This window comes from Camelus bactrianus, chromosome 8, assembly GCF_048773025.1.
Source record: "Camelus bactrianus isolate YW-2024 breed Bactrian camel chromosome 8, ASM4877302v1, whole genome shotgun sequence".
NCBI lineage: Eukaryota > Metazoa > Chordata > Mammalia > Artiodactyla > Camelidae > Camelus > Camelus bactrianus.
The window spans coordinates 19,604,362-19,623,851 of NC_133546.1; the positions used below are offsets into that span (position 1 = coordinate 19,604,362).

Sequence of the window (19,490 nt, forward strand, 5' to 3'; positions counted from 1 at the left end):
ATTTTGATATGTTGAATTTTCAATTTCACTTAGTTCATTTTAACCCCATTGGAGCTGAAGAATATATTTAATATGATTTCAATCCCTTAAAATATTTGAGATCTTTTATTGCTCAGCGTGGTCCGCCTTGTTGTCTGTCCTGTGTGCACCTGAAAAGAACCCGAGTTCTGCCGTTGTTATGCGGAGTCTCTAAATGTCAAGGAGGTTAAATTGGTTGAGGGGATTGTTTCAGTTTCTATTTCCTTACTGACACCTTGTGTAATTGTTCTGTCAGTTACTGAGAGTGTTGAAATATCCAATTACAGTTATGGATTTGCCTATTTCTATTTCAAAACTATGAGTTTTTTTCTTATATATTTTGAAATTCTATTGTTAGTTGCATGCACATTTAGGATTATTATATCTTTTGACGAATTACTTCTTTTATCATTATAACATATTCTTCTTTATTCTTGGTGATATTCTTTGTTGTGAAGTTTATTGTTTCTGTTATTAGTGTAGCTATTCCAGCTTTGTTATGACTAGTGGTACGTGGCATGTATTTTTTATTCCTTTTCTTTTTAACCTGTGGCTTTATTTTAAAAATGTGTTTCTTATGGGCAGAATATAGTTTGGTCTTGCCTTTTCACTCAGCCAGAAGAATCCTACATCTTACTGAAGTTTTTAGATTCCTGTAATTATTGAATGGTTGGGTTTAAATCTAAAATCTTATGATTTATTTTCTATTTGTCCCATGTGTTTTATGCTTCTTTTTTCTTGATTTCCATTAGACCATTTTTTGTTAACTTTTTTGACAAATAATTCATCTACAACAAACTGCTTTCTCTAAAAATGTACCATTTGATGAGTTTTGATGGTTGTATCCACATATAGAATCATCACTACGGTCAAGATACAGAATATTTCAATAATTGGGTGCTTTTAGTATTCCATCTTATTTCCACAATTGGTTTATTAACCATATCTCCTTTTTTAGCAATTGTCTTAAGATTTATAAATTACATCTTTAATTTATGACAGTCTATCTTCAAAAACATTATACCAATTTACAAAGTTTCCTCTTCTCTCTCTTTGGGCTATAAGTTTTCATGCATTTTACCCTTATATATGTTTTTAACTCCACAATATATTGTTTTATTTTTGCTTTAAACATTCATTATCTTTTAAAGAGATGGATGATTCACGTATTTACCCACAAATTTGCCATTTTTAACATTCTTCAGTCTGTGTGGAGACCCAAGTTCCCATTTGTTATCATTTGTCTTCTGCCTGGAGTGCAGGTGTGGTGTTGATGACAGATTCTCAACTTTTGTCTCAAAAAAAACTTTATTCTGCCTTAATTTTGGAAATACATTTCTCTGGGTATGTAACTCTAGGTTGACAGTCATTTTGTTTCAGCACTTTAAAGATGTCACTCCATTTCTTTGGGCTTATATAGTTTCTGAGAAGAGATCTATGGTTCTTATTTTTATTCCTTTCTATATAATGTGTCTTTTTTCTATCGACATTTTAAAGATTTTATCTTTGTGATTTGCTTTCAGTCATATGAGAATTACTTCTCTTGACGTGATTTTCTTTGTTTTTATCCTGCATGGGATCTGATCTGTTGAGCACAGATTTGTGGATTTACAGTTTCCAACAAATCTGAAAAATTTCTGCCATTATTCATTCAAATCTTATTTTTACCTCCCTCACTTCCTCCACCCTCATTTTTTTTTAATAGGCTCCAATGTCATATATACCGTTCCACAGGTCCCTGAGACTGTGTTCATATTATTTCCAGTCTTTTTATTCTCTGTGCTTCAGGATGGATTTCTATTACAATGTAGACACGGTCACAGATCCTTTTCTCTCTGCAGTCTCTAATCTGTTAATCCCACTCAGTGTATTTCCCATATCTAAACATTTCATTGGCATTTTTTACATCTCCCCCTTGTCTCCCAGTCATGTTAATTTCCCTCTTCCTTCCTGACATATCAAGTATATTTATAATAGTTGCTTGTCAGTTAATTTCATCTCTTTATCAATTCTGAGCCTGTTTCTGTTGACTGACTTTCCCCCTTGTTTTGGGTCAAGTTCTTGCATCTTGGCCTGTCTAGAAATTTTGATTGGATGTCAGGCATGATAAATTTTGTCTTGAATGCTGGATTTTGTTTGTTTGTTTGTTTTGTTTTCTTTTGTTCTTTAAAGAGTATTGTGCTTAATTCTATCAGGCAGTTAAGTTTCTGAAAATCAATTTAATAATTCTAAGCTTCTTTTAAAACTTTGAAAGAGTGAGACGTGAGTAACCTTCACTCAAGAACTGGGACTCATGCTTGACCCTTCATGCCTTTTCTGTTCAGTGAGGTCCCTTTACTCTGGCTAGTGGGAACATGAATCCTTTCTGGCCTTACATGAGCTTTTGGATTTATTCAGCTTATAGCTCCTCAGTGAATTTTCTTTTCCTCAAATTGTAGGGCTTCATCCTGATCATGTGCAGACTTATGTGCAGCCAAAGACCAGAAGGGATGCTCTGCAGATATCTGGAGTTCCTTCTTATCATGGTTCACTTGCTTCCAGAACTCCACTCCACAGATGCTAGTCACCTCAGTCTCCCTGAACTCTGGTCTCCTCAACTCAGTGGCTTCATTTGAGATTCTCCTCCCAGCGCTGTGATCTGGGAGTTGTTTCTAGACAGAAAGCCAAGGTGATTGTAGGGCACACATAGTTAATTTCCCTTTCTTCAAAGGTGACAGACTTCAGCAGCTGTTAACCGATGTCTGAAAATTAGTGATTTTGTTATATTTTAACAATCTTTTCTAGTTTACAGCTATGGGGGAGATAATTCCAGACTCTATCACTTCTTCATGGAAGAAAGCAGAAATTCCCCAGACACAATATACTTTCTTTCAACTTTGCCTCAGTAGCCTGCTTTATAGTGCAGAATACACGCTGCAGATTCCAGATTCTCCCATAAGGGCAAACTATTTATTCTTGGACTTCCTCCCCTCATCCCTACTACCCTCAGATCTCAGAAACATTTATCCCAGGCTTTCGGCTGGACTCTTAGATTTAATAGAATGACCTCCTAAATTATAAATTAGTGCCGAGGATAGTCTCAAGTTGAACCAGTGTAAATGGAAAACTCACTTCTTAGAGGTGCATTGTTATTGGGGAATGTCTTTGGAAAAACATTCTGTAACATAGTAATTCCAAAATTAATGACAACCATCATACAAAATTTAATATATGGAAAGAATGGTAAAGTGGTGACAAAGGACGTTTGTGCTTCCCTGTAGCTGCCAGCTAGAGTTCATGGTTCTGGATAAAACTTGCCAAGTGTCTCACCTTTTTATTTCAAGGAACTTCCGTCTTGATGCCAGTCTCATATGGTGAGATTTTCCTAACAGAAGGCATCCAGCAGAACCAGTTTCTTAAACCCCATTCTTTTGGTCTTTATAAAATTAAGGACACAGAGGGGGCAAAAGTATTAGACCTCTGAAGGAAGGTTCATGAAGTATTAACAATGCATTTTCTTGCCTTCCCTTGCTGGAGAGCCTGGAGGCAGGAATCAGGGAAGTTTCTATTTGTCCCACCCACTTCTGTTGAAATCTGCTTGTCCCAAGTTCCCTCCACCCTCAGGAAGAACTATGGGCTTAGGGGAAGGGTTGTGGGCCACTGAGCTGACAGTGTTTGGTGCTGCTATTGTTGGAGTTGGAAGAGAGAGCATCCCAAGGCACCCTGGGTTCCCACCCTTGGCTGGGCAAGGATTGAAGAGTGTCTGCCCTGGAAGGTAGTGGGGGATGGATGGAAGCAGAGACTTTTGGGTGGATTGCCTTTTGCCTTGGTAATGGGGGAGAAGAGGACAGGAAAACTGCCCAAGGGTGGGCCCTCATGGAGCTCCCTAAAGATCTGACAATTTCATCCCCACTCCAAAGCCAGAGCCAACACTTGATTCCAGCCCTTCGGTGTTGGACTGAGAGGCAGGGAAGGGACTTGCCAGCTCTGATGTCATCTGCTGTGTAAGCAGAGGTCCTTTCCCCTCTTCCCCAGGCACAAGGAAGAGAGAAAGGGAGAGGGAATTTGACAGTTTGGATTTCAGAAAGCACAGGATTAACTACTAAACCTGAATGGGATGAAGGAAAAAATGTGTCTGGCCTAGGCAGGATGTAGGGTTGGGGGCCCAGGACATATAATGCTGCTTGAAAATGACTGAATTTCCATTCTTGCAGGTATCTATGTTGAGACTGTTCTATCAAACTTCTTGACATGCTTGTGCACGTACTGAAAATCAGAGATAGCATTAAAAAAGCTTTTGCATTGGGTTTGATTTTACACACTGGAAAAATTCCCTTGAGAGACGATTACTGCATGGATTGATTTAACTGAGGCTCTAAAAAAATGTATATTTTTCAGTAAAGCTTGGACGTAAGATGGCTACCTCACTCCCTGGCAAATCTCCCTGTAGCAAACATAGGCATTTGTTATTACTCCAAAATCCTCTGAATTATACTTGAAATAAGGGTCATCTGTCTCAAAAATTTTCATTGCTTAGTTGATGAGAAGGCAATGCATCCAAATGTCTTTGAATGTTTCCATGGGGACTTCTTCAACGATCTTCAGCACTTCCATTTCAATAAATCAGAGTCTGAATGACTTTGACGGGCTTGTCAGCACTAGGTAATTGGTTTGGCCTGGTAAAGGACAACAGTGTCGGTCACTCAAGTATTAGAAAGTGACAAATATGAGTTACGGATATTACCATGTGGCTGTTACTCTGTGTGTGTGTGTGTGTGTGTGTGTGTGTGTGTGTGTGTGTGTGTTTGTGTGTGTGTTTGGAGTAGTACAAGAGTAGCCCACATAAATACATAAAAATGCTTAATGATAGCATATGTATTTGTTTCTTATGGTAGCTATAAAAAATTATCACAAACTTAGTGGCTTAAAACTCAAATTTGTTTCCTAAACAGTCCTGGAAGTCAGAGATCCTAAAGTCAAGGTACCCATAGGGTAGTATTGAAGCTCTGGGGGACAGTCTGTTTCCTTGCCTTTTCAAGCCTCTAGGGGCTACAGTCTTTGCGATCCCGCAGTCTTTGGCTTGTGGCTCCTTTCTTGCTTCACTCCAGTGTCTACTCCCATGGTCGCATGTCTTTCTGCCACTGTGACCCTCCTGCCTCCCTCTTACAAGGACCGTTGTAATTGCACTGGGTACACTGGATAATGCACAGTAATGCCCATCTCAAAATCCTTACCTTAATTCTATGTCAAAGTCCCTTTGCCATGAAAGGTAACATATTTAAAGGCTCTGGTGATTAGAGGACTTGGACATCTTTGGGGGATGTTACTACCACATCATATTAACTAAAAAGGCGAAAAATAGTATGATCTCATGCACTTGTAAAATGTTCAACTCCAGCAGTTAATTTATAACCATGACTTTCTATCTGTTTATTGCCCTCATTTCCTCGATACATCTGTCTTCCAACTTTATTGAGACTGCCAATTTCTGGACCATTTTATTGGGTCCCAAGGTTGGTCCTCTGCCTTTCCTTCCTCTCAGTTCCTTCTACACCCCATGGCTCATCCTGCCAACCAGTCTTGCGGTACCCTTGGCTCACACCTGCTCGTTCTTCTGTGACGTCTACTCTTCTAGACTAAATCATCAGCTTCTTTACTATACCTGGCCTGTTGCAGTCTCTGGGAGGAAATCTTCAAATGGTCCTTGTTATCACCAAGGTAATTATAAACTTCAACCCCATTCTGTTTTCTCACTGTCTTCGGGCAATTTCTTTGAGGAGAAAATTACATCCATCAACGCCACCAAAAAGAAGTCCACGAACTTTGTCCTTTGTCCTGCAAGCTCACTTCCAAAGACTTTCGTCCTTTTCTCCTTTCCTGTGACAGTGGGAGAGGTGTCCTCCTAAGGATAACCTAGAACAGTCATGAACCAAGAAAATCCACATTTGACTCCTATTCCCTTCATAGCCTGTGTTCTATAAATCTACCTTCTGTTTTTGAAATGGTATTCTGTCATTGTTAGCGCTACTTTACCATCCACTAATGCCAATAACTTCTCGACTCCCCGGAATCGAGATTCTGTCCCTACAATTTCACCAAACTGGCTCCTGACCTACACACAGAGAAATCTAAAGTCAAGTTTGTCATCAAACCCATCCCAGCCTAATGTTCCTCCAGGTTTCTTATTTAAGGAAATAGTATTATCATTATCTTGAATGCATCTTAGATGGTATTCTCTCAATTACCCCCAGTATATCAGCTATTAGATTCAATTTATTAATATAGATTATATTCCATTTTCTCATGTGTATGGCATGTAATATTCAATTTCCTAATATTTATATTACACATAAATACATTATATATTATTATACATACAACATACATATTATATATATTATACACATACTTTTCCCATATCTCTATTATAAGATCAGATATTCATCTATGTTTTCTTACATTTTTATACCTTTTTAAAAATTTAATTATTTAATCTATCTGAAACTGTATGTGTGTACATTTTTTTGCATGTGTTTTAAAGGAGGAATCTAGATTTTTTTTTTTACCAAATAGTTATTCATTTGTTGCAGCACCAATCATTTATTACACCCTTGCTGATTTGAAATGCTGTCTTTATTCTTTATTAAATTTATATATATACTAGGACCTATTTCTGGGTTTGCTTTCCATTTTGTTGTTCTTTCTCTGTTATTGAGCCATACTGCACTATTTTAATTATTGCATTTTTATAACATGCTCTAACAGCACAAGTATGTTTTACTTATGTGTCCTCTTGAAGATTTTTCAGTTGTTTTTACTTGTTTAATCTACTGTTAAATGAAAAAAAAAAACTGGCAATTTTAGAATGGAGTTATATAAGATTTATCAATTATTTGGAAGAAGAAATGACTTCTAAGAATGCGGCCTTCTCTTCTGGAATTTAGTATACCTTTCCATTTTTATTTGTCTTTTTAAAAAGTTCCCTAGGAAGAAAAATATACATTATTTGGTCATGAAAAAATTGTATTGTAGTATTAGATTTATGTTACTAGTATTTTACCAACAATAATCAACATTTCGTGTTCTTTTGGTTTTATTTTGAGGGAATAGTAAGTCTGAAAAATAATTTGATAAGCTTTTCGTTGCTCTGCGTCTTTGGTACAGTTTCTTGTTAAACGTTTGCCTATTAATTTGTGTTAGTTAATTATTAATTTCCTTGCCCCAGAAGCGGAGCTAGAAGCAGATTCCCCGCCTCCACCCTCCCACCACCCCAACCTGCACCCCCACCCCCTCCCCTGCCCCCGCCAAGAATGTGGATGGTGGACTGGTTTTTACGCTGGTGCACAGAGAAGAGAGGAAGGCACGAAAATCCTTCTGAGAACTGGCCGTGTTAAGCCTGAGGTTCGAAGCCAGAGGGAGAAACCGCTGGTAATTTTTTTCTCACCACTGGGTGATTACAGAATAAGTGCTAGTGTCATCGGGGTGGATTCTGTGAAGGGCCAGTGGATGCCTTGGCAGTACCTGGGCTGGGTGGGCGTGTCTTAGCGCATTCCCTGCCCCTGGAGAGAGCCCCGGGCCTCCTGCCAGAAGTGCGGCCAGAGTTCTGGTCCCGGGGTTCCCAAAGCAAAACGACACACCATGGGAACAGCAAACCCAACCCAAAATCTGATCCATAATCATACTGCAAACCTAGCAGTGATGTATAAATCCAAAGTGCTGTAGTGTAAGTTGAATCAGTTTTGTAGCTGAAGCCCCACAGGTGTCAACTTCTTCAGGTGTCATTTTGGTGGTAAAAGGAGGAAAGTGTTATTTGCTAGAGGAGCAGGGTATTAGTCAGAGGATCCCAGAGGATAGTCCCAAAAAGTCCTTAAGAATATTCCATTCCTTGAGGCTTCTTCATTCTGAGAGTCATCTGGAGAAATAATTTCCTTTTAAATGGTGGTTTTGCTCCTTTCTTGCCTTTTGTAAAAGTTTTTTACATTTAATTTTATTTTCTGTTAATAATATCAATTCTCTAGTTACATAAAACTTTTTCATTCCAAGTCAAGATATAACTTGTTTGATGCTACATCTAACATACACAACATCTCAGAAGAGTAACAGTAACACTGTCACGGACATCTTTATCTTATTTCTGACCTTAAAGGGGAATGCCTTTGGTATTTGAGATGACTATTCTCATGATATGAGATATTTTGATGTTACTAATGATATTACCAGAAATAAATGTTAAAATTTCTCAAATGCCTTAGAGCAACCATGGAGAGAATCGTGATTTTTTTTCTTCGTGTACTATTGAGACAATGTTTTTAAACAAAAATCCTAGTATTAAGCCATCCTTGAATTTTTAGAATAAAACCTTATTTAGTCTTGAAAAATGATTTCTGTCATATTGGGTTTATGTTGCTGATATTTTGGTTAAAGCTTGAAAAAACAATTTTTTTTTGACACATTGGCTTTGTTTTGTGGGTTACATTAACTTTGAAAAATAATTTGGGAAGTGTTTCATCATTTTGTAATCTTAGAAAACTTTAATAAACATGAGAATTGTTACTTGAAAGTTTTCAAGGCCTTGCTCATAAAATACTCTGGACCCAACTCCTTTTATGCAGATAGTTAATTGAACATATTTAAAAAATGTCTTCCATGAATATCAGTCTATTACAGCTTTCTAATTCTTAAAATTGAATTTATTTTTCTTAAAAATTGCACATTTCATTGTCTAAGGATTTGTTGCCATAGAGCTATAAAACACATTTTTATACTTAAAAACTTGCTCACATTTGTACTTATATTGCCAAGCACTTTGTGTTTCTTTCAGTTAACATACCAGTAGTTTGAATATTTTAATGCTGTTTAAATAGATGAGATACTGTATTTATTAATCAATTGATCAATTCATTGTTTTTTATGGCTGCCTTCTTTAATTTCTGCTTTTATTTTTATTAGCTCTTTCTTTATATTTCTCTAAGATTTATTTTTATGTGTTTTCGACTATGTATTTGGTATTAATATTATGTTAAAATAATTATGGTCAAAGACTTTGTAAGTTAGCTTTTTTCCCAACAAAATTATTCTTTTAGATTTTTCAAAAAGATAAATATTTTAAAAAAAATCGCTAGAATCAGGCTTAGGAAGCCCATTTTTAACAAGTAATAGAAACAATACAAGAAAGGAGACATGAGTGTTTTTAGAGTTTTGAGATGCACCATGCAGACATCAGGTTAGGGGTTACTTTGTTTTTATTAAAGTTACAGTTTGCATCTAAGAAAAGTTTCACAAGATTAAATCACAAGATCCAAATACACTTAGGGTTTTGACTAAATCAATGTAATTATTAGTGATATTGCCTGTTTGAGGCAACTGTGACATTATTGCAATAGGGAACATCCATTCGTTTCCTCCGGACTTATTCTGTGGCCCTGGTTCATTATACCAGCCACCTGTAGGACTAAATAAATACACGAATGCCTTCTTTATATCTGCCCCTTTGATTTTCACATATTTCTCAACAAGAAACACAATAGGATTTTATTTTTCCTTGATTAAATGGAATTATTATTGCACAAAGTAAAATCCAATGATTAATTTTTAGCTTTAAAAATTGGAAGAGCCAAAAAAAAAAAAAAAGATGTTGTTATCAATAATGAATTTGGAAAGAATTCTTTAAAACACAATTGAGGGCAAGTTAAATTTTGGAAACATCTGTATTCTATTCTTATACATATTTCTCTGTAAAGGCGCCCCCCTCCCCCAGGGCAGGGAGGTGGAGGTGATTTACTCGGCTTCGCACCAATGCCCAGGGGGTATCGAGTCTTCAATGGTGGCTCCATCCTGCTCTTCTGTTTTGGTTTAGATCTCATTCCAACTTAGGCTTCTCTTTCTCTTCTTCCATACCTAGAAATACAGGCAAAGTACTTTATTTGAACATCAGGTTAAACTAGGAACCAAAGCGTCTTTAAAACCTCCAGAAACTTCCTCAGTGACCTCTCTCCCCACCCCTCCCCCCAAATCAGGACAGAACGTCTCTGAGACACACCCAGCTCTCATGGCCTCTGGAGGCCAGGGAAGCAAGTTAGTTCTTGATTCATTTAGTTTGCACAGAAATCCCAACCGGACTGCTTTGTAACCAGCTTCCAGCAATAGGAGGTGTGGAGATGGCTGAGTTTCAAAGAGGCCTCATTTATTTTTATTTTACTCCTGTCCCCTCCCAAGGCAAGGACTCTGGATTTTCAAAAGTCAAATCTTTGTTTTGTTTTTAAGGCTCATAGAGAGCTTATTAGCCACAAGAGCTATTTACTTCCATGCCCACAGTGTACTTAAACTCAAGTTCTCCCTCTATTCAACCCAAGCCCAGTAGTGCTATGCTTTCCTTCCTGAGAGACTCAGGTACCAGACTGGTAAGACCTTTCTGCCCGTTGTCTGCAGTGAACACTTTGTGGTATTTCATTTTCCTGGAGATGAAAATGTTTAAGTCATTCTTATAAATTAAAGTTAAATCTGGCAGACGCTCCCCACTTCTTTTTTCTTTCGTTTCTACTAAAACATTTTTCTAACACCAAGTTCTCGGAGCCTTTCTGCTTGAACAAAAGAACCCCAAATATTGCATTGCAGGTTTTGTTCGTATCCTCTTGTAAGTTGCAAGCTTTCAGAGGGCAGAGCCCTCAACTATTCTGTTCCTGGTTATATCCCCAGCACCCAGCACAGTGTCTGTCTCATAGCAGGAGCTCAATTAATCTTTATGGAATAAGCTAATAAACAATGAATACAGAGGAAACTAAACTAGTGGGGAAGCAGTAGAACCAAACATGGCACGTAATTCTGATGGGCTTGCAAGAGAAGAGACACCCCGACTCCTTCCCCCAGCTCCCCACCCCCAGCATTATGTGTTTGGTGCGGTCAGGGTGGTGGCAGAGGAATGTGGGTAAAATGCTCAGAACAGGTGTCCTTAGACAGTCTTTTACGTTCGGTTTTCATGACTAAGGAACTGGCAGAGATCAGTTACACTTTTTCCAAAGTACTTCTCAGAAATCATATTAAGGAAAACTTCAAGTTGGAGAGTAAGGACATCTGAAGGGAGGAGGACCAGGGTTGGGGGGGAGAAGGCAGGAGATGGCTTAGCTGTTGGGTAACCAAGGCAAAGGCAGAAAAACACAACACAGATTCCGTTCAAACAGCACACATGACTTGGGTCCCAACTCTGTCCCGTGTTCCCTCTCCTGTGGAGAAGTTAATAACCGCTTGCTTTTCTTTTTGAAGTCTCTTTCGCCCTAAGTGTTCTTCTGCAGATGGGTTGAGTTGGCAGCCATAGTGGAATCTTCAAAAGCGGGGGTGGAGAACAGGGGGCGTTCTCTGACCCAGACAGGGAGAGTGGCTCCCCACCTACTTGAGCTTGGCAGCTTTGAGGTGCAGGGAAAAAATTAGACAGCTGTAAATATTTGGAAGAACCAGAGGTATAATTTCCACACAACTAGCAGAAGGAAACCTGTTGCAAAGCTGAGGCAGGATGTTCTGTCAGGACCGTGGAGGAAGGGTCAGTCACATGTGGTTCCCCCAGGCTGGGAGAGGGCCTCAGCCAGGGGGCCGCGCTGGACCCCCTTGGGCCTGGGTGGGGTATGAGTTGGGTGGGCCACTGGGGGCGGGGGGAGGAAGGTGGAGGTTTCTGTCATCTGGGCCTGGCTCCCCTCTCCTTTCTCTCTTTTGCCTGCTCTCTCCACCCTCACCCCAAAGCTTTCACTTTTGGACACTTTCATTTCTGGTTGTATAAAGTTTGACCTTAATATGACTGGTCACCCTAGCCAGACACACTGGAGTTGGAATACATTTTTAGCTTAAGCACAGAATATTTTAGCTATTGTAGGCTGAATTGTCTCCCTCAAATTCATGTGTTGAAGTCCTAACACCCAGGACCTCAGAATGTGAGAGAAGGCCACGCGTGTGTCTGGACAACCGTTTGCTAAAGGCATGTGACTCACAGATCCAATTAACCATCTCAGCAGAAGCTGGGAAAGATCTGTCTGATGATTTGGACTCCCATGAATTGCATGGGAGAATTTTGTACCAGCAGAAGCACTGCAAGGCTGGACTGAAAGGGACAGAGACAGGACGAAATGAAGGAAGAATGACCCAGAAGGTGGTTCAGAGGCTGGCTCCTGCTTGGCTCCAGAGGGCTGCCCCCAGCACCCAGAGGGCGGGGCCGCACCCCCTCCCAGTGAGGCCTGAGGATACAGCATTTAGCCAAAGAGGATTATTCCCAAGCCTTAAACAAATGGAATTTGCCCTGCTAGCTTTAAAACTTGGTTGAGAACTGGGACCCCCTTCTTCCTTGATTCTCCTTTTTGGAAACGGGATATATATTCTATGCCTGTTCCACCATTGTTTTGGAAGTAGATCATTTCTGTCTGGTTTCACAGGTTCACAACTGGAGAGCAATTTTGCTTCAGGATGAATCGTACCCTGAGTCTTACCTATACCTGACTTAGATGATAGTTAAGATGAGATTTTGGACTTAAGGGTTGATGGTTGAAATACTTCGGGGGATGTTGGGAATGTATTTCGTATGAATGAAAGACATGAATTGGGGGATGGGGTGGGCAAAAGGCAGAATGTCATGGGCTGAACCGTGTCTCCCAAACCTAACCATTAGGACCTCAGAATGTGATTGTATTTGGAGATATGGTCTTTACCAAATTAAAATGAAGTCATCAGGGTGGGCCCTAACTGAACATGGCCAACATCTTTGTATTAAAAGGGGACATTTGGAAACAGCCTCACACATAGAGGAGAAGGCCATGTGAATGTGAAGTCAGCCATATACAAGCCAAGGAGAGGCCCTGGAGCAGATCCCTGCCTCACAGTCTTCAGAAGGAACCAATCCTGCCAATACCTTGATTTTGGACTTCGGGCCTCTGGAACTGTGGGACATTACATTCCTATCATTTAAGCTGCCTAGTTTGTGGTCCTCTGTGGTACCTGCCCTAGAAAACCAACAGAACATCCACAAAGTCACCTTGAGTTACTTTCTTTTAAGAGGAGCAAACGCTTCCTTGTTAATTTAGCCTACTTTAAGGAATTTTGTTCATGGGTTCTTATCAGGTCAGTTGATTTTGTTACTTTACAAGGTGGATCCAGATTCTGAGTGAAGTTTCTGAGCTCTCGTGTGTCTGGGTTTCTGATGGTGACATTCTGATGGTTCACTGGAAATAACACTGGACTGAACATCAGTCAGAAGGTGTGGGCTCTGCAGCCATCTACTTTGTTGGGTCACTTAAGATTTCTGGGCCTCACCTGGCTCTTAGTTAAAAAAAAAAAAAGATTGGCTTAGATGATTTCTAATTTAATTTTTGATTTTAATAGTGTGATTTTTATCTTGATGTTGAAGCCAACGTGACCAAGTGGAGGAAGCTGAGCCATTAGAAAGCCATGGTGGACACAAGGAGGGGACTCAAGGGTGGTACTCCTGCTCCTTGGGGAGTTTGTTGGGGATGTAGTAAATGTAGTCAGGATTTTAACACTGCACTTGATTGTATTCAGTTCATTCTAACACACACACACACACGCGCGCGTGCACACACACACCCTGCTTTTAATCAAGAGTTTCAAACGCAACTACCTACAGAACCAGGCGGCTACCATGAGGGACAAAGTGGCCAGCTGAGAACTAGGGAAAATTAAAGTACCACCTAAAAGGGGGCAGCTGATACTCCTAATCCGTCGTTGCCAGAAGAGAACAGTGGGCTTGGTATTGCCAGATCTTAAAATACTTGATTATATGAGAAATCTGGCCTTTATGTGAAATCTCTCAATTTTAAAATATTGGTTCAAAACCAAAAAACCCTGCGTAGGCCTAATAAAACTTTCTTGGCAGGTAAAATTTGAAGGAAGCCATCAGTTTGCAATGCCTCTCACAAACAAAAAAGATGCCACCTTGATACAAAATATCTGTCTCTGGGTAGAATTAACTAGATGGTGGTGGTACCATGTCGATAACGTTAATCTCTACATCTGAAATGAGTTACAAAATGTTAGTCAACCTTAACCCATGTTACTTGAGAGAATGGCAAGAATTAATTGGACAGGTCATTAAAAAAAACTTAGCTTCACTATTCATTTTTAACTTCTATCTCAAAGCTGCTAAAAAGCAGGATTCGACTGATGTTGATTGGATTTTTTTTCTCTCCTGGTTTTCAGGTCATCTTCTCTTAGAAGTAGCAGAACAATGGCCAAATGAAAGTTGGAATCGAGCTAACTGAGGGAGAACAGGCAGTCACAAGTACTTCCTGAATGGCATGTATTGGACACATTCGCATACATTTAAATATGGCCTTCCTCCCAAGAAACTAAGAAAAGTCTACATTTTGTTTTCAAAATATTTTTGTAAGTTAACTGCATGCTTTTATAAGTTAATGAATAGAGGAAGATTATGATTCCCCATGAACAGAGAGGAAAATTGTTAAAAGGTTAATTTCTGGTCCCCCACACTGAATAAAAATATTTAACACTTTTTTTTAATAGACCACTATTTAAAATCAAGCCAGCTACTAAGAAAGGAAACTCTCAGATTCCTCTGGGCCATTTAACATTGGCTAGCACCTCGACGCATATGATCTTAGAAGATCCACACACACAGAAAAAGTCCAATTCAGTAACATGCGATGACTGTTTTATTTGTCTAATTAGATCAACTTCCTGGCAGTTTCTGGCACAGAGTAGGGTGCTCAGTGTTTGTGGAACAGAGACCGTTTACTGGTGACGTCTACAGTGTTGTGATTGTGTTGGAGGAGATGCCAAGAGCTCTCTAAAATCCTCACGCCATCTTGCCTTTGGATGTTTTCAGGCAGGACTCAAACCACTACATATCTGGGCTGTTGCTTTTTCCACCTTCCCATTTTTATGTTATCTTACATACACTTTGGACAGGTTTTGCACAGCCTGGGTAAGATTACGTGCCTTGCCAAGATGGAGGCTCTGCCGTAAATAGAAACAAAAGAGAAATCAACTCATAGGTTAAGAGAGATTTTGCAGCAATGAAGTACTACCCTTTACTGCCGGTACCTCTTTGCCACCTTCAGCTTTTGAATATGACAGTCACTGGTGAGTCACAGTTGCCAGAGGCATTCTGTGCTGCTTGGAGTTCTAGCAGAATGGGGGCAAGACCTCTTGGGCAGCACCCACGCAAAGGATGACGCAAAAAGTGGGTGATTTCTAATGAGAATGGTTACACTTAATAATTTATCTATTGAATCAGGGGTCCCTTTAGTTAAGGCAGTATTTTGTTAATTAAAGTGAAACTTTCTAAATTTTTTTTCTTGTTACAACATTTCTCCCTATAAAATTTTACAGACACAATTCTTTTCTCTTAGATTTGGATGTTTTACTAGCTAATATGACAAAGTGAGTAATAAACCTCTCAGGTAACCGCCAGCAGCCCTTAAATTAATATTGTAGTTATAAAAGTGAAACTCTTCATAAGGGAGCCTGTGCTCCAGTGGAATTTTCCTTCAGTCCCCGCACACACTCTTGTAGACAGCAGTTCTCTTGTTTTATGCTCCCCCAAACAATACTTACTTCTCTGTGTGTCCCAGATATAGCTGTTCAGAACTTCTCCTAGCAGGTACAAAAAGTTCATTAAGATGGTTGTAGACCCAAAGAAGATGATTCTGGCTCCTGGGCCAATGTGTTCCAGGAAAGGGTACACCCACATCCCAGTTACATGATGCACCCAACACACCCTATAATGGAATTGGAAAGAAGACAAAGAAGAGTTACTCCCATGTCAGATTTCAAAGCTGCTGATAATTGCAAATACGGAACCCCTACTCCAAGCATTCTTCAGCAATGCCAGTAACAGTTTGTCTCTGATACTCAGGAGCTACCAGATACTTTGTTGTAGTTGTTGTTTGTTTGTTTTCTTTTACTTTTTATTCTAAAATAACTTTAGACTCACAGGAGAGTTGCAAATATGGTAGCAAGAGTCCCAGTGTGCCCTATACTCAGCTTCCCTGCGTGTTAACATCTTGTACAATCGTGGTACAATCGCTAAAACAAAGCAGTTAACATTGGTACAGTGCTACTAACTAAACTGCAGATTTGATTCGGAATTCCCCCATTTTCTCCTTACTGTCTGTCCTTTATCTGGTCCAGGATCCCGTCTTGTATTTAGTGGTCATGGCTCTTTAGTCTCCTCCAGTCTGGCAGGTCCTCATTGTCTCCTTATCTCTCCAGACACTTGAAGGGTCTGGTTGGGTATTTGAAACTCTTGTTTTTCTAAATACTGTTATGCAGTCTTCTTAATCTCTTCTTCACGTAGTGACACAATTCAGCATTAGGCAACCACACTATCATAAAACCCAGGTGAGAATGTTCCAGGAACCTTGCCTTACTGCCTTCCAACTAGGTACCACTCTGTCTCCCACATGCTAACAGAACCATCCAGTAACCTCGCTGACACCCGGCTTCCTACAACCTGATCTTTGGATCACTTTTTGTTTCCTTATCTTCCCCCCCTGTTTTACATAACCTTTGCTTGTAATTATTCTATTTGTGTTCTGGAAGTAGTTCAGACTCAGTGGGAATACATCATTCATCTCCACTGTTTTCCAAAGTTTAGTTAGAATATTTGTTTCATTGGTTTGGTCCTGATACAACTACTGAGAGCTAGTTTCCAAAACATTCTTGGGTTCATTACTTTATCAACTGTTGTCAATTTTGAAGACTAAGTAAATGACAAATAACTATTGCATGGGGAAATAAAAACTACTTTAAACACTTACATGTTTTGGGGTCATTTTCTTTCTCATCCACGGCTTCACCCCTCTTTGAGCAGTTTATCTAGGTGTATATTACCTACACGTAGACCTTGTCTGAGGCAAGAGACCTGCCTTTACATTGGAGCTTGCAGTCTTGATGACGGTGGGATCACTCCCCTCTCGAGGAAGTAAAAATTGGTTCAGGGAGGGTGGCGAAGAAGTCTTCCTCTTTTTACGTATAAAGTAGAGACACATATGTACACAGAACTTAAACAGATACACAGTTCATCTGTGGTATTAAAGGGTCTTAGGCCTATTCCTAGGTGTGTATCTAAAAGCATGGAAAGCAGGGGCACAGATGTTTGTTCATAGCAGCGTGACTCCCAATGGCCAAATGGTAGAAATATCCCAAACGTCCATCAGCAGATGAATGAATGATCAGAATGTTGCATACACATTCCATGAAATATTATTCAGTAACAAGGGGAATGAGATTTTGACATATGCTACAACATGGATGAACCTTGAAAACATAATGCTAAGTGAAATAAGCCAGACACGGAAGGACAAACATCACATGATTCCATTTGTATGAGATACTAGAAAAGGCAAATTTATGGAGACAGAAAGTATAATAGAGGTTACCAGGGGCTGGGAGGCATGGGGAATAGGGAATGATTATATATCAGGTACAGAATTTAAGTTGGCGAAATTGAAAATATTTTGAGCATAGATAGTGGTGATGGTTATATAACATATCTTGAATGTATTCAATGACACTGAATTATAGTTACAAATGGTTAAAATGATAATATTGTGTTATGTATATTTTACCACAACAAAAACATTTTATGGGGTGGATTTGGGAAAAAAAAAACTAGTAAGATTCCTTGATGGGAGGAATCAGTAATGAAAGAAAGGTTGAGAATCACTGCCTTAGAGGGAAGAGATGCTCATTAGACCCACCCAGGTCAGCCTGAATAACTGTCCAGACTGAAAGATTTTTAGCAAAAGAGGAAGCCAAGCTAGTCAATATATATATTTTTTAAAAGCAGAAGCATTTGTGAGGATCAGCAGAAATTAAATTGTTTGAACTACCCTATGGGGTTCTCATGCATCATATTTTGTTTGTCCATAAATTAGAGGCAGTTTTATTTTCCTAATTGTCTCTTAACTAGTGTAAGGAGGTGTTGTGTGCCCATCAAGTGGCTTATTAATTTCTATCAAGATGATACACAATATCCCCCAAAATGTAACACCATAGGGCTATAATTGATTTTTGCAAATTAACATATAAAGTTATAATCTGACTCACTGAAAACTGTTTCCTCAATTAGGTAAATTTGGAGCAATTCATATTATGAATGCTAGCTTTATTTTTTATACTTGTTCCTGGTATCCTCCTTGCTTCTGGTGGAACAAAATTTTCATTTGCAGCTTTTGGTAATGTCTCCAATGCCAGGCCTCTACTCCTCAGACGCTGTTTGCAATGTACTTTTGGTCTGGCTGGATCCATCCTAATATACTGAATGAGTATAACAACCATAACCACATCCCATCTATCTGTACAGGGCTCCTAAATTCCTGTCTCCAGCCTTGGCCTCGCCTGATCTCAGTTGCCCACTGCACATCTTCCCCTGGAGGATGCATCTCCAAGCTAACATTTCCATGATGTCCTCATCATCCCTGCATCTTAATTCCTTAATTCCTTAATCCGTCCCCTCCTTCTGTCATCCAATAGCAAACATAGGTCTCCCATATCCTTCACTTCTCAAATCAATGAATACTATGTTACTCCAGCAGTGGCTTGGGACAGAAAAAAGTGGGGTCATTCTTGACTTCTCTTTTTCTCAAAATCTATATCCAGTCCATCCTTGGATCCTGTTGGCTCTACTTTCTAAATATACCCCAAATATCTACTTCTCACCATTGCCACCAGTGCCCTCTGGGCTCAAGCCATCAACACCTTTCACTGGCACCATTGCAATCACTTCCTAAGTCTGCTTTTTCCTTGGCTGCAGTTTATCCTAGAGCCCATTCTCATCGGAGCATCCGGGTTGATCTGGATTTAAGTCAGGTCTTGCCACCACTTGGCTCAAAGCTCTTGCCTTCTCTCTCACTTAGAGTAAAAGCAAGAGTCCTTGGATGGTTCTTCAAGGCCCTGCCTAAGCTTGCTGGACACTTTCCCGACTTGCCTCCTACTAATCTCCCCCTCGCTCACTCCACTCTGGCCACACCGACTCTGTGCTATTTCTCGAGCACACAAAGTGCTCTGTGTTTGTTCCCATGCCTGGAACATTCCTTCCTACTCCTGTCTTCCCCACAGTTTCCCCACAGCTCCCTTGTGTCTTTTGGGTTTTCACTCAGATGTTACCTTCTCTGTGAAAGCTTCTCAGGTTACTGCATCTAAAAATTGTAACCCTTGTCCTGAAACTCTCCATTCTCTACCCCTTTATTTTACTCCCAGCCATTTAATATGTTATATTTATTTTTACTTGTCTGCTTATTGTCCGTCCAGTGAGCACAGGCATTTTTGTCTGTGACGTTCATTGCTAGAATCTGTGGCCCTTGGAGCAGTGTGTGGCACGTAGGATACACTCAACAATTCCTTGTTGAATGACTAACTGAATAAAGGAACATCAAAAACAACAACATCTGTTTATTGAGCCTTCACTATATGACAGCTACTTTGCCAGTATCTTAAAAAAAAATCTCTATGCCCCTTGTAGGCAATACCTTTTCTGT

At 39.6% G+C, this 19,490-nt stretch overlaps 1 protein-coding gene across 2 annotated transcripts in view; it reads right to left on the reverse strand.

Moving 5' to 3' along the window:
• Positions 1–9,221: 9,221 nt before the first annotated feature.
• The window catches only part of AIG1 (androgen induced 1), a 220,018-nt gene continuing 209,749 nt past the window's right edge, over positions 9,222–19,490 (reverse strand). For both annotated transcript variants that reach the window (XM_074368246.1, XM_010965657.3), the window contains 2 exons: positions 15,565–15,728; positions 9,222–9,894 (listed from right to left, as the gene is read on the reverse strand). In XM_074368246.1, the coding sequence (XP_074224347.1) occupies positions 9,857–9,894; positions 15,565–15,728 (202 nt within the window). In that variant the 3' untranslated portion in view covers positions 9,222–9,856. The remainder of the gene's footprint in view (positions 9,895–15,564; positions 15,729–19,490) is intronic.